This window comes from Mytilus edulis, chromosome 2 (assembly GCF_963676685.1).
Source record: "Mytilus edulis chromosome 2, xbMytEdul2.2, whole genome shotgun sequence".
Classification (NCBI taxonomy): Eukaryota; Metazoa; Mollusca; class Bivalvia; order Mytilida; family Mytilidae; genus Mytilus; species Mytilus edulis.
The window spans coordinates 76,706,183-76,721,375 of record NC_092345.1 but is presented as its reverse complement, the minus strand read 5'-3'; the positions used below and the strand labels follow the sequence as shown (position 1 = coordinate 76,721,375).

Below are 15,193 nucleotides of genomic sequence, written 5' to 3'. Positions count from 1 at the left end.
CGTTGGTTTTCCCGTTTGAATGGTTTTATACTAGTAATTTTGGGGCCCTTTATAGCTTGTTGTTCGGTGTGAGCCAAGGCTCCGTGTTGAAGGCCGTACCTTTAACCTATAATGGTTTACTTTTTAAATTGTTATTTGGATGGAGAATTGTCTCATTGGCACTCACACCACATCTTCCTTTATCTATTGAATGGAAACAAGAAGTGATATGCATTAAGGTTTTTTTCTCCAGTATTTCTTGTTCTGAATCATAAAAGATATATATTTATAATGGAAGATTATATTATTAGATGACAACTTTCACTTCATTTTCAAGTCAGAAGGGAAATAATAAATTGCCCTACTCAAAATTCGAACAGAATTGTTTATAAAACAAGTTGCAAGTACTATCAAGAATGCTGTCTTTGTCAAAAATTCAGTAACAAATAGGACATAAGATTTCAAATTTGTTGTGCAAAATTATGGTTTATGGATCAGCTATTCAGGTGTGAATCTTTTTAAAAAAGGAGTCTGTCTGTGGAGACAACATTAGGGAGTTTGACTTGTAAAAAGTCTATGCATTAACCATATATGTAGCTCCATAATGGAGATCAGAATACTCTCCATCCAAGTCACAATAGTAAAAGTGGACCGTTTATAGTGGACCATTATAGGTCATAGTATGGCCTTCAAAAAGGAGCCTTACCTCACAGCAAGCTATAAAGGACCCCCAAAATGAATAGGGTAAAACCATTCAATCGTGAAAGCAGCTGTCTAATCTATATAAAAAAGAGAAACAAAAGGCAATTATGAACTACATCCACAAACCACTGAACATTAGGTTATTGACTACATGACTGAAACAGATTTTCTACTAAACTTCATACAATAATTTGCATTATTTTAAAGGCAAGGAGCTCAAGTACGTCCTAAAGCTTACTTTGGAGCAGGAACTGGCCAGATAGTATTAGATAACGTTAAATGTAATGGGAATGAGACAGATATATCATTGTGTAAACACAATCCATTCGGACAGAACAATTGTGGCCACACAGAGGATGTTGGTGTTGTTTGTGGAACATGTAAGAACTTTCTGCACTATGACAAAATGGGCCTTCTTTTACTTGAGGGGTCCAAACCCATATAAAGCTATACTGAAACTATCCTTTATTATTAACCTTTCCCTTACACATATCTAATCCTAATCTTCAACATCCCTTAACCAAACCATAACCATAAATGAACCTCAATCCTTAAAATATAAGGATTCCTAAAGTAAAAAAGGTCAGAAAATGAAAGACAAACTGAATAGAAGATATGCAAAAATAATAAAAATGAAATAGTAAAATATATTTGTTACCTTCATATTGAAGTTTGATTATAAGCAATATATTTAGGTTGCTAAGGCAACAAGATTAATTATTTATAAGCTAATTAATAGATTATATGGTTAAAACTCTTTTTGTGACATAAACCTAACTTTATGTTACAAAGAAGATAGTGCTTTAATTAAGGTTTTTTTCTATTTGAAAAATTATGTAAAAAGCAACTTATTTGAAGTAAAGATGATCTTATAGATTTAATTTTGTTTAAAACATTTTTTAAATCCACAGTAAAGAGATTGCGAGTTCGACTTGTGAATGGTACATCCTCATCTAATGGCCGTGTTGAAGTGTTCTATAATCATACTTGGGGAACAATATGTGACGATTCATTCTCCAATCAAGCTGCTAGTGTTGTTTGCTCAATGTTAGGATTCAGAAGGTAAGAAGCATAGAGTTTAAGATTATTGTATCAAACTTAGCAGTTATGATAAAATGTTGACACGTCAGTACTTTGTAAATGTATTTGTAAATGATTTGAGTAAATGCTGAGTTCTGTTGTTACCAATACCATTACTTACTAAGGCTTAGATATCAGTACATATAGAAATATAAATGCTGATGTCAATTGTAACCAAGGTCAGTACTATGGTATCAGTTTATATTGAATAAGTAATGCTGAGGTCAATTATTATCTAGGTAATTACTTAGATTTAGTTTAAACATATTTTATTTGCTGAATAAAAGAAAAATGGATTAGACACAAGTAAACCATAATTATGAAGTATTCTCTATTACTTAGATATTAGTACATACTGAACAATAAATACCGAGGTCAATTATTACCAAGTTCATTACTTAGATGTTAGTAGATAGAGAACAATAAATACCGAGGTCAATTATTACCAAGTTCATTACTTAGATATTAGTACATACTGAACAATAAATATCGAGGTTAATTATTACCAAGTTCATTACTTAGATATTAGTACATACTGAACAATAAATACCGAGGTCAATTATTACCAAGTTCATTACTTAGATATTAGTACATACTGAACAATAAATACCGAGGTCAATTATTACCAAGTTCATTACTTAGATATTAGTACATACTGAACAATAAATACCAAGGTCAATTATTACCAAGTTCATTACTTAGATGTTAGTAGATAGAGAACAATAAATACCAAGGTCAATTATTACCAAGTTCATTACTTAGATATTAGTACATACTGAACAATAAATACCGAGGTCAATTATTACCAAGTTCATTACTTAGATATTAGTACATACTGAACAATAAATACCGAGGTCAATTATTACCAAGTTCATTACTTAGATATTAGTACATACTGAACAATAAATACCGAGGTCAATTATTACCAAGTTCATTACTTAGATATTAGTACATACTGAACAATAAATACCGAGGTCAATTATTACCAAGTTCATTACTTAGATGTTAGTAGATAGAGAACAATAAATACTGAGGTCAATTATTACCAAGTTCATTACTTAGATGTTAGTAGATAGAGAACAATAAATACCGAGGTCAATTATTACCAAGTTCATTACTTAGATGTTAGTAGATAGAGAACAATAAATACCGAGGTCAATTATTACCAAGTTCATTACTTAGATGTTAGGAGATAGAGAACAATAAATACCGAGGTCAATTATTACCAAGTTCATTACTTAGATGTTAGTAGATAGAGAACAATAAATACCGAGGTCAATTATTACCAAGTTCATTACTTAGATGTTAGTAGATAGAGAACAATAAATGATGAGGTTATTACGCAGGCATCAGTTCATATATATTGAACAATGAATGCTGAGGTCAATTGCCACCAAGGTCATTACTTAGATATTATTACATAGAGAACAATAAATACTAAAGTTAATGGTTATTAAGGTCATTAATTGGATATCAGTACATGGAGAACAGTAAATTCTAAGGTAAGTTATTTCCAAGGTCATTACTTGGATATCAGTACATGGAGAACAGTTAACGCTGAGGTCATTTGTTACCAAGGTCATTACTAAAATATCAGTACATATAGAACAGTTAACGCTGAGGTCATTTGTTACCAAGGTCATTACTTAGATATCAGTACATATAGAACAGTTAAAGCTGTGGTCATTTGTTACCATGGTCATTACTTAGATATCAATACATATAGAACAGTTAACGCTGAGGTCATTTGTTACCAAGGTCATTACTTAGATAACAGTACATATAGAACAGTTAACGATGAGGTCATTTGTTACCAAGGTCATTACTTAGATATCAGTACAAATAGAACAGTTAACGCTGAGGTCATTTGTTACCAAGGTCATTACTTAGATATCAATACATATAGAACAGTTAACGCTGAGGTCATTTGTTACCAAGGTCATTACTAAGATATATAATAAAAACACATAGAAGCATGTTTCATTACAGAGATGCAGCTTTATCAGTAGCAGGCTCACAATATGGTGGAGGACCTGGTCCAATATTGTTAGATGATCTAAAGTGTACAGGAACAGAGAGAAGTATCCTACAATGTCGTAACAAGGGATGGTATATAAACAACTGTGATCATACAGAAGATGTTGGTGTTGTTTGTAATGCTAGTAAGTAGACAGTATGGGTTTTTTCATTGTTGAAGGTTGTATGGTAACCTAAAATTGGTAATATCCACATCATTTGAGTTCTGTTAGACAGTTGTTTGAACGGCATGTATACCACATGTCCCTATATTAATATAGTGTAAGACTTTTTGATCTTAGGAATTTACAAAACATTGCCTCAGGGTTTACTTGGATAAAGTTGAATAATTTCCAACCCTAAAAAAACATGTTCAAGCCTTATTACCTTTTTTTCCCCATATTTATATTAGAACATTGACAAATATTTTAAAACAAGACAATTGCACATTTATTTGTGTTGTTTAAGGTTTTTGTGATAATTTTTCTTTCAAATTTTCTTGTGAAAAAGATTTAAACTTCAGTATTATTAACCAAATTTTGTAACCTTTTGTTAGGAGAACCACAGCTACGATTGGCAAACGGTCCCAACAGATTTCAAGGTCGAGTTGAGATAAATGTTGGTGGTAGATGGGGTACTGTTTGCGATGACAAATTTGACCAGAATGCTGCATCTGTAGTCTGCAGAAGTCTCAACCTTCCAAGGTAAAGAAATAATGACAAAGAACTCGTATCAATATTAAAATATTTTTATCCTAAATAATAAAAATTTACACCTTTCTATGACCTAATTTATTCCATTTTTGTTGAGCCTTCGACTTTAGTAAAAAAAAAAGCCAGACTAAGCGATCCTACATTCCGTCGGCGGCAGCGGCATCCACAAATATTCACTCTGTGGTTAAAGTTTTTAAAATTTTAATAACTTTCTTAAACTATCCTGGATTTGTACCAAACTTGGACAGAAGCTTGTTAATGATCATAAGATAGTATCCAGAAGTAAATTTTGTAAAAATAAAATTCCATATTTATGTATTTTACTTATAAATGGACTTAGTTTTTCTGCAGGGAAACATTACATTCACTCTAGCTGTGGTTATAGTTTTTTAAATTTAAATATCTTTCTAAGGCTATCCTGGTTTTGTACCAAACTTGGACAGAAGCTTGTTTATGATCATAAGACATATTCCAGAAGTAAATTTTGTAAAAAAAAAAAATCCATTTTATCCATATTTTATTTTTAAATGGACTTAGATTTTCTACCAGGAAACAACACATTCACTCTGTGGTTAAATTTTCAAAATTTTTAATGACTTTCTTATACTATTTTTAATTTGTACCAAACTTTAGACAGAAGCAAAGTTAGTATCTAGAAGGAATTTTTTTTAATATTTTGTACCTGTGTATCTGTATTTTACTTATAAATGGACTTAGTTTTTCTTCCAGTTAACATTAAATACAGTCTGCAGTTAAGTTTTTAAAACATTTATTAGATTCATAATTAACTATCCTGGATTTTTATCAAACTTGGACAGAAGCTTTTTACAATCAAAAGATAGTATCAAGAGGAATATTTTATTTATTTTTTCCTCATTTTTGTTTAGCCTGCGATTTACAGCAAAAGTAGGCGAGACACTGGGTTCTGCGGAGCCCTTACAAACTTTTTCATAATGGTAATCTTTTCCTAAAATTTTACAGTATATTATGTCAAAGATCCAGAAAAATTTTCAGACAATTTTGGTATTTTTTTGAGGAATTGTAAGAAGGGTTCCTTTTTTCCAACTGTTATTTACAAAAAGCCATACTATAAACAAACTTGTATTGATGGTTTCAAAGCATTTTTTACCTAAAATTTCATAATTTTTTGAAAAAACGTTTAAAGATAATTTATGCAATGTTGAACTTTAAAACTGAAATGATTTTGATGAACTATAACTGAATTTCACAGAAATTGACCACGCTACTGTTAATTTTGAGAACAGAATAACAACCTGAAGATTTAAGTGAATCATAAAAAATTTCACCAGCCAGTAATCCAGTAGTTATCACTTCAGTGCTGACATGAATTATCATGGATATTGTCATATTTATAAATTAACTGTTTACAAAACTTTTGAATTTTTAAAATACTAAAGCTTTTCTACCTCAGGAATCGATAACCTTAGCTGTATTTGGCAAAACTTTAAGGAATTTTGGTTCTCAGTGCTCGTCAACTTCGTACTTTATTTGGCTTTTTAACTTTTTGGGATTCGAGCGTCACTGATGAGGCTTACTTAGACGAAACGGGTGTCTGGCGTAAATACAAAATTTAATCCTGGTATCTATGATTAGTTTATTATGAATGATTCCAGATTCATGTACTGTTTTATTCATTGTCAAATGTCAGGAAACAGTATTTTTAGCTCACCTGGCCCGAAAGGCCCCTGAATTGGTAATTTTAAGGAAATTTTGCCGTTTTTGGTTATTATCTTGAATTTTATTATAGATAGAGATAAACTGTAAACAGCAATAATGTTCAGCAAAGTAAGACCTACAAATTAGTCAACATGACCAAAATGGACAATTGATCCCTTAAGGAGTTTTTGCCCTTTATAGTCAATTTTTAACAATTTTCATAAATTTTGTAATTTTTTGTAAATTTTTACAAAATATTTCCCTCTGTAACTACTGGGCCAAGTCCATTATAGATAGAGATAATTGTAAGCAAGAATGTTCAGTAAAGTAAGATCTACAAATACATCTAATTGTAAGCAGCAAGAATGTTCAGTAAAGTAAGATCTACAAACACATCACCATCACCAAAACACAATTTTGTCATGAATTCATCTGTGTCCTTTGTTTGATATGCACATAGACCAAGGTGAGCGACACAGACTCTTTAGATTCTTTAGTTAATTTTATGTAAAGAATTTGTAAATGATTGATAATAGTTTCTATAATTCAATTTGGCATGAAAATGTTTTCATTTTACGGTTTTAAAAATGTCTAACTTGCTTTTTTCATAGTAAATTAAGTAACTTTGCATTTGACTCGTGAACAATCGATAATTTCAAGCATTTGGATGAGTATTATGAAAAATCAGCTCTCTGGCTTTGTTTTCTAACACTTTTAAGTTCACTAGAAAAGACAAACATACAATTATATTTACAAATTGAAAAAAAGATTGTTTTCTTTTGCAGTCAGAATGCCTTACCTGTAACAGCTGCAGGTTTTGGACAAGGAACTGGAAGTATTTACTTGGATGAAGTAACGTGTATGGGAAATGAGTCCACTATATTACAGTGTAAAACTAATGCCATTGGTGACACTGACTGTGATCATACAGAAGATGTTGGAGTTATCTGTCGTAATAGTAAGTAGTATTTTTCATTACTCAGCAGTTCTTTTTGGCTTTGAACTAGCTGTCAGAAACTGTGAGTACTCTCAGATCTGTACTACTTTGTGTCTTTTTTGTTGTAATGAATCTATTAGATTCCTGCCACCATCTGGTCTGTATTTTCATCAGATGTAGATTTTGAAGAAATTAAAAAAGAAATTCATTGTCATAAATATTTGGATTATTCAAAATAGTAAAAAAAGTATTTTAGTTGTTTGAATTTAATGTATTTTGTATATATTCAGCAAAATAGTAATACAATCAATATATTTTTAGCACCAGCCTCTAAGAATATTCAGCTCCGTCTGACGGGAGGAAACTCAACTAATGCTGGATTATTACAAGTTAACTATGGGGGTAAATGGGGTACTGTATGTGATGATGATTTTAACAGTACAGCAGCCAAAGTTGTGTGTAATCAGCTAGGAGTCCAGTTGTAAGTTTATAGCATTTGAAAACAAAATTGTTGAGCACTGGATATTTATTTTCACCACTTCAAGGAAAATAAAGCTGTAAAAATGAAAATAAAGAAGATAAGTTATAATTCCAATGAGACAAAATTCCATCAGAGACCAAGTGACATAGAAGTTAACAATTATAGGTCACTGTACAGCCATCAACAATGAGGAAAAAAATAACGTGGATACAGATAAAAAATAACATTATGCAAAAATGAAACAACTATCTGCCCAAGTCCAAAGAATGAGGATATACTCAACAATGGAGCCTAGCACATCATTTCAACATAATTCATTGTGTTAAGTAAGCTGTAAAAGGCCATTCAGTCATATCTAACTATATTAACTTTATTGTGCCAAGTTGATATTTTAGATATTGGTTTTGATTTTTTTAGTGTACAGGCAGTTGCAGTATCAGGTTCCAGGTATTCTACATCAAATTTCCAGGGACCTATATGGTTAGATAGTGTTCATTGTGGTGGTACAGAAAACTCTCTTGCTAACTGTGGACATGACCCATGGGGTGTCAGTGACTGTGACCATACAGAAGATGTCGGTATCATTTGTGAAACAGGTTTGTATCATGTCACAACAATATGTTTGTTTAGTTGTGAAAAACCTAGATTTTAGGTCTCATTATTATAACACCACTCTATACCTTTGTATGTCTGTTTTATGAGATTTTCTTCACATTTTATTGGAACAAAAAAATCACACCATTCAGATATTTAGTACAAATGTATCAGGCTTTATGTGAGCTTGCTATACTATATGCTATGCACTTTCATATGCCTTGGTTATCAACTTCCTGTTTACTAGTAGGAAATATGATTTTTATATCTTGCACATGCATATAAATGGCCATAAATGCACATTTTTCTTAGGAATTATAAATCGGAGCGTCCTGAAATTTCATAGTTTACTTAACTAATAGTCTAAATGAAATTGATGTTAAATATATAGTTTGCATACAGTTTGACCATAAGTTAAATGAAAACTTATGTTAGATAATTTGTTTGCATACATTTTGTCCACTTAGCTTGATTTAAATGTGACATGTAGAAAGTTTTTTTAAGTATTTAAAGTAATTATTAATATTATTTTAACAGCTCAGTCGCTACAGGTACAAGTACGCCTGAGAGGGCCAAAAGCAACGGCAGGTAGAGTTGAAGTACTTCATGCTGGAGTGTGGGGTACTGTTTGTGATGATGGATGGGGAGTGCCAGAAGCTACTGTAGTTTGTCACATGTTAGGCTTTACAAAGTAAGTATAGTCCCTTTATATCAGGTAGAGTAGAAGTACTTCATGCTGGAGTGTGGGGTACTGTTTGTGATGATGGATGGGGAGTGTCAGAAGCTACTGTTGTTTGTCACATGTTAGGCTTTACAAAGTAAGTATAGTCCCTTTATATCAGGTAGAGTAGAAGTACTTCATGCTGGAGTGTGGGGTACTGTTTGTGATGATGGATGGGGAGTGCCAGAAGCTACTGTTGTTTGTCACATGTTAGGCTTTACAAAGTCGGTATAGTCCCTTTATATCAGGTAGAGTAGAAGTACTTCATGCTGGAGTGTGGGGTACTGTTTGTGATGATGGATGGGGAGTGCCAGAAGCTACTGTTGTTTGTCACATGTTAGGCTTTACAAAGTAAGTATAGTCTCTTTATATCAGGTAGAATAACCTGATTAATTATGATTTATTTTATCCATCATTACTTATTTTGACAGAATAAACCTTCAGAAAATGTAAAATATTTGAGAATCTTTATTGCAATCCCCCTTTTAAATCAAGTTCAATAACAGCATTTTAACCTTCCTTTCCTTTTATTAATCTTTTTTACGACATGTTAAAGATAATGCTACTGTTAAGTTAACCACAAATTAAACCACCGGCCCCTGATTGTCTGTCCTTCTTATTCCGTCTATCCATCTGTTTATCCACCACAAATTTCAAGAACTCCAGATATTTTAGATTTGTCAGACACCAACCTTTTGTTTGCCAATGTTTTGAATTTTTCAATATTTTGAATGAAGATTATTTTTGATTACATATTTCTCCAATACATTGTTTTGACCTGTCCTGTCATCTACATCCTGTGTTCCCTTGTATTATATGAAGGAGTAGCCACCACAATGCATGCGACTTCTTTTACAAATAAGGTTATAAGCATTTTGTGTTGTATTTTAGTATGATTGGTGTTCCAGTAAGCAATTCTTACTATGGTAATGGGACAGGATCTATCTGGATAGATGATATAGACTGTAATGGTACCGAGACAAACTTAGGACAGTGTCAGAGGAAACCATGGGGTCAGAATGACTGTGACCATACAGAAGATGCTTCTGTTATCTGTATAGGTATGTATAAATGTTCAGATATGTGACCGTAACTATTAAAAGTCATGCATGAAAGTAAAAAATAATGTGATCACTCCCTTGTGTCAGATTTATTATTGCAAGTTAAACATTACCTTTCAAATGATGGTTCTACATACTCTCTGTAAATGTAATTATAATGTCTTACCAAATTATATGATCCCATCCCTTTTAGTTTAGTTTAAATAGAATTGAAACCTATTGCCATGCTTGGTTGTACAATGTATACATTAAATATCTTGTGGTAGATATTTTTACCCCAAAAATGACCTGTGTGAAAACATGAAATTTTTTGCCATTTTGTAATTTTAACTTTATACATTGACTTCCCTTCATGCTTAAATTTGTATCTTAATTTATGTTTTTAGATAATTGATCAACAGCTATAGTTTTGGTTGGACATATATTACCACAATTCTCATCACTATGTCTATGTGAACACATTAAATTTGTTATTGTAGGTCTGTTTAATTACAACTTAGAAGCAATAATGCACAGACTCGTGAATGAAAATTATAAGACAAATACTATTGTGTCAAAAACTGCCTTTAAATACAAATTAACTTGGCAGCATGAATTTATTTTACAGTGCCAGCAAACGCACAGACACCAACAGTTCGTTTGGTTGGAGGACTTACACATACCCAAGGCAGAGTACAAGTTAGTTACAATGGAGTCTGGGGATCAATTTGTGATGATTCTTGGGATGACCGAGATGCTAAAGTTGTCTGTAAAATGTTAGGATTTTCAAGGTAAATTTGAAATATTTTCATTATTATTTTTTCTATGAAATAAGACATATAGTAAGACTGTAAACAAATCATAAGATAGCAGCTTTCTTATTTAACTCAAGCAACAGAATTAACAGAGGATATTTGTTTGATCACAAATTGGTGTCATTATTTAATTGTCATGCCTTGAAATATTCCATCAGATATGTATGAATGGTTATTATTGGAAAAAAAAAATATAGATGAAATCTTTTATAAAAAAATCTGAAATCATCATTTATTCATTCAGAATTTAGATTAACTTTAACTAGAAAGCATTGAAGAATTATATTATTTTTGCAATTTTGGTGGTTAAATAATGGGGGGAGGGGAGGGGTTACATATATACGATATCTCCTCTTTTGATTAACCAGATAAGAAGCAACATTGAAAACAAAAGACAAGGTTCACTAATGGCACAAAATGGCCTAAAATATCAACTTTATCATAAAACATAAAAAAATTCTCAATATGGTTCGTAAATGTGTCTATTTCAAAAGTATAAATGCTAAATATATCAGTTCTTTTCATAAGAGTACAAGATATTCGCCAAAAGTAAGCCCATTTTGGACATTTTGTCAAAATATGATGATTTTGTGCATTTTCAGACCTAAAAGCTTTCGAAACACATTGGCCGCCACTTATGATCCAAAATGTGTTGTAACCAAAAGATTCCAATTTTGATATAGATTTCATCAATATAAAAAAAATTTGGATCGTAGATAGAGGCCAAGGTTAATTATGCCAAAAACAATTGAGATTATGGACAAAAAGTACCAAAATTGACCTTTTAATACAAATTATGCTCATTTAAGGGGTCATTGCTCCATAAATAGTAAAGGAAAGTGCCCGAAACAATATGTTTGTCTTAGTAGTATTATCACAAGTATTTCTTTGTGAAATTTTAGTTTTTTGGCCCGATTTAAAAAACATAAAAAAATCAGGGCCAATTTTAACCCTTCATGAACCTTCTCCTTTTTTGAGAGGAACATTTGTATTTTCATCTCTGTAGAAGAGAGTGGCATCTGATCACTAAGATTCTTTCATACATTTTGATAAAGTTAGAGAGAAAAAACTTAAACTTCTAATTCATGATGGATTATATATTGCATGGTCCATAAAAGTTTGACATTTGCTTTCAGCATTGCCAAATAGAATTTTTATGCTGATTGTTGTTAATGTTTTCATGTACAAATAACTTGTTTTTTTTCAATATTTTCATGTAAAAATAACAGTGTTGTTTTTTTCAATATTTTCAAGTAAAATATACAGTATAATATAATAAGTTATAATGTGTGCTCTTTACATTGGACAATAGACCACTTTCTAGTTTGTCCGTCACTGGAGAAAACTTGTCAATTATGCGCTCCTTTATGACGTCATTTACCAGATAGAGGGGATTGCCTGTATCCCTGCACTATAAATGTTCATCAAGCGTCTTAGTGATCGTCATTGTGCAGGATAAACTAGAAATAATATTTGTTCTGGTACTTAATTACAATTCCCTAATGACAGCAGTGCTGAAAGTCAATTATGAGAATTTAATTTGCCGAATAATTCCTGCAATATAGCTTTATAGCTTTTCAACCACTTGTTCAACATTGGAACCGAAGTGACAACGCCCCTAAACGCACAAATGATGTTCACTAAAACCAGAGTTTTTGACGGAAATGCATTGAACTCGAAAGTTTTAAGGACACATTTTTATTTTAAGTCTGAAGGCTCATTCATTATTATGAACCATACTGAGTGTTTGAACTGTTGTAAGTTATAATAGAAAAGAATAAAAAAAAACTTTATTAAAGTTTTTCTTGTTAACAAGATCAGTTTAAAAAAGTTAAATAATATGTACACATCTGTCTGCCTAATTTCAGAGGTGGTCGAGCTTTAACAGGGATAGGAACAGGTACTGGACCAATCTGGATGGATGACGTGGAGTGTCTAGGATCAGAGAGTAACATACAGAACTGTAGCTTCAAAGGATGGGGTGAAAACGATTGTGATCATACAGAGGATGCTGGGGCTTACTGTAATGATGGTAAACACAACTTTTATAATCTTTATATTCTATTTTAAAAGCATGGATATTTTATTTGGAAGATTGCTGTCTCCAAGTTATATAAACCAATTTTCCAAAAATTGATTTATTTTTAAATTGATATAATGAAACTTAAATTGAATTATGTTGTGTAACTGTTTAAAACTTGGTATATACTGCTTCTCATTTGATTCTGAAATTTTATGTTTATAAATACCTCTTTGATTGAAAAAAAACTTACCAGCAAGGTAATATGCATGCATGATAAGTCTGCTGATTTAAGTTTTGTAATTTCATTATTGGTAGTAAAACAACAAATCAGAGAATAATGGAAATTAGCTTGCTTCTCAACTGATTTCATTTCTGTACTATTTTGCACATTGTTCCTAAAACTTAGTTGTTTACTTGGTGCAGGGACTATACAGAATGTGACAGTGCGACTTGCAAATGGTGGCTCTAGTATGGAAGGTAGAGTAGAAGTGAATTTTGGTGGACAGTGGGGCACAGTATGTGATGATGCATGGACTAACTCAAATGCTGCTGTTGTCTGTCGAATGCTGGGATTTTCTACGTGAGTACCAATTGTCATTTCATTAAATCTTGGTGAATATAAGTAGGCTTTTATCTCAGTTCTAATAAAGGGTATTAAGGAATTAAGGTTAAGAGTATTTGATTTGTAGTAGACAAATAGTTTTTTATTAAAATTTTATTGTGTTTTAGCTCATCGGGCCTAAAAGGTTTTTCTCATTACTTGGTGTCCATTATTCGTCTTCATTGTTGTCTGTCGTTGTTAACTTTACAAAAATCTTCTCCTGTGAAACTACTGTGCCAAATTTAACCAAACTTGGTCACAATCATTACTGGGTATCTAGTATAGCCGTCTTGGCTAAAAATAGAATATAGGGGTAAAATGCATGGCTTATACTGAAACTAAAGCATTAAGAGTATTTCTGAATGGGGTAAAATGTTCCTTAGATTGATATCTATCTGCCCTGAAATTTTCAGACGAATCAGAAAACCTGTTGTTGGGTTGCTGCCCCTGTATTAGGAATATTAAGAAAATTTGGTATTTTTTGGTTATTATCTTGAATATTATTAAAGACAGCGATAAACTGTAAACAGCAATAAAGTTTAGCAAAGTAAGATCTATGCATAATCCACATGAACAAAATTGTTAAGTGACCTCTTAAGGAGTTATTACCCTAGTTGTGTTTTAACAATTTTTCAAACAAATGTTGCAACCTTTTACAAAAATATATTCCACTGAAACTACTTAGAGAAGTTATTCAAACGTAGCCACAATCATCATTAGGGTATTTCGTTTAAAAAATGTGTCTAATGACCCTGCCTGCCAATCAACATGGCAAACATTGATTATAACAGAAAGAACACAGGTTAAAATGCAGTTTTGGGCTTATATCTCTGAAACTAAGGCAAAAGTATTATGGTTGCACTATTTCATGCATCAATAGTAAACAAAAATATAAGGTGAGTGACACAGGCTCCTTGAAGCCTCTAATTTTAAATAGTTATGAGACTTTTAAAACAGTAATGTTGAAAGCAATTACTATAGGTGAAAGGATATCCTCATGCAATTATATGTACAGAACCATTTTACTAGCTTATAAAATGCCTTAAAAAAATTCCATTTTATTCTCACAACATTTTCAATATGTACAGGACGTGATTGTCATGACCTCTTGGTCCAGCTGTTTATTTTAGAAAGTTGTGTCTCTAAGATATACCAAAAGGAGAAGATAGGGTAGAATATGACCAATACAAAGTTTTGTCTTAATGAATTAGTTTTGTCAATTTTATAAGGGATGGTGCTACAGCTGTGCTAAGAGCCAAGTATGGTCAAGGTAGTGGTAAAATTATTATGGACAATGTCGTTTGCGTTGGAACAGAAACAAACCTTGGACAATGTACATTTAATGGATTTGGTAATAATAATTGTGGCCACAATGAAGATGCAGGAGTTAGATGTCAACCTAGTAAGTTTTCAAATTATCATTGTAATCTATTTAGTAAGTTTATCAGCCTAGAGTGAACTTCTCCCATCACATAGTGTCTGTAGCCTGTTGTTGTAAATTATCTTTTTCCTTTAGCTTTAACAATAAAAATTTCCTCATGAATTACTGAGTAACCAATCTAGATTTTAGAAATGTATACAATGAATATGCCTGCCAATCAACATGGACAACAAGATTAAACACAGAAACATAGGGGAAGGGAAAGTTTTGACTAAAAAAATCACAATATTTGTTAACATACTTGATGAGACTGGTAATATAAAATTGAACCAAAAGTAGTGAAGTATATTACTCCGTTTAAACTGAAACTTGAATTTACAAGAATGCATAGTAAAAATTATGTGCTAATTAATTATGAGGCTTATATAATTGC

The 15,193-nt window shown here is 31.7% G+C and overlaps 1 protein-coding gene across 1 annotated transcript in view; it reads left to right on the top strand.

Annotated features, from left to right (window-relative positions):
• LOC139513004 (scavenger receptor cysteine-rich domain-containing protein DMBT1-like) overlaps positions 1–15,193 on the top strand; it is a 70,218-nt gene that overhangs the window by 18,991 nt on the left and 36,034 nt on the right. Inside the window, exons 13-25 of the mRNA XM_071301050.1 lie at positions 889–1,061; positions 1,593–1,743; positions 3,751–3,923; positions 4,334–4,481; positions 6,953–7,125; positions 7,426–7,585; positions 8,003–8,181; positions 8,717–8,870; positions 9,792–9,961; positions 10,569–10,731; positions 12,624–12,787; positions 13,202–13,358; positions 14,609–14,781. Of these exons, the coding sequence (XP_071157151.1) occupies positions 889–1,061; positions 1,593–1,743; positions 3,751–3,923; positions 4,334–4,481; positions 6,953–7,125; positions 7,426–7,585; positions 8,003–8,181; positions 8,717–8,870; positions 9,792–9,961; positions 10,569–10,731; positions 12,624–12,787; positions 13,202–13,358; positions 14,609–14,781 (2,138 nt within the window). The remainder of the gene's footprint in view (positions 1–888; positions 1,062–1,592; positions 1,744–3,750; positions 3,924–4,333; positions 4,482–6,952; positions 7,126–7,425; positions 7,586–8,002; positions 8,182–8,716; positions 8,871–9,791; positions 9,962–10,568; positions 10,732–12,623; positions 12,788–13,201; positions 13,359–14,608; positions 14,782–15,193) is intronic.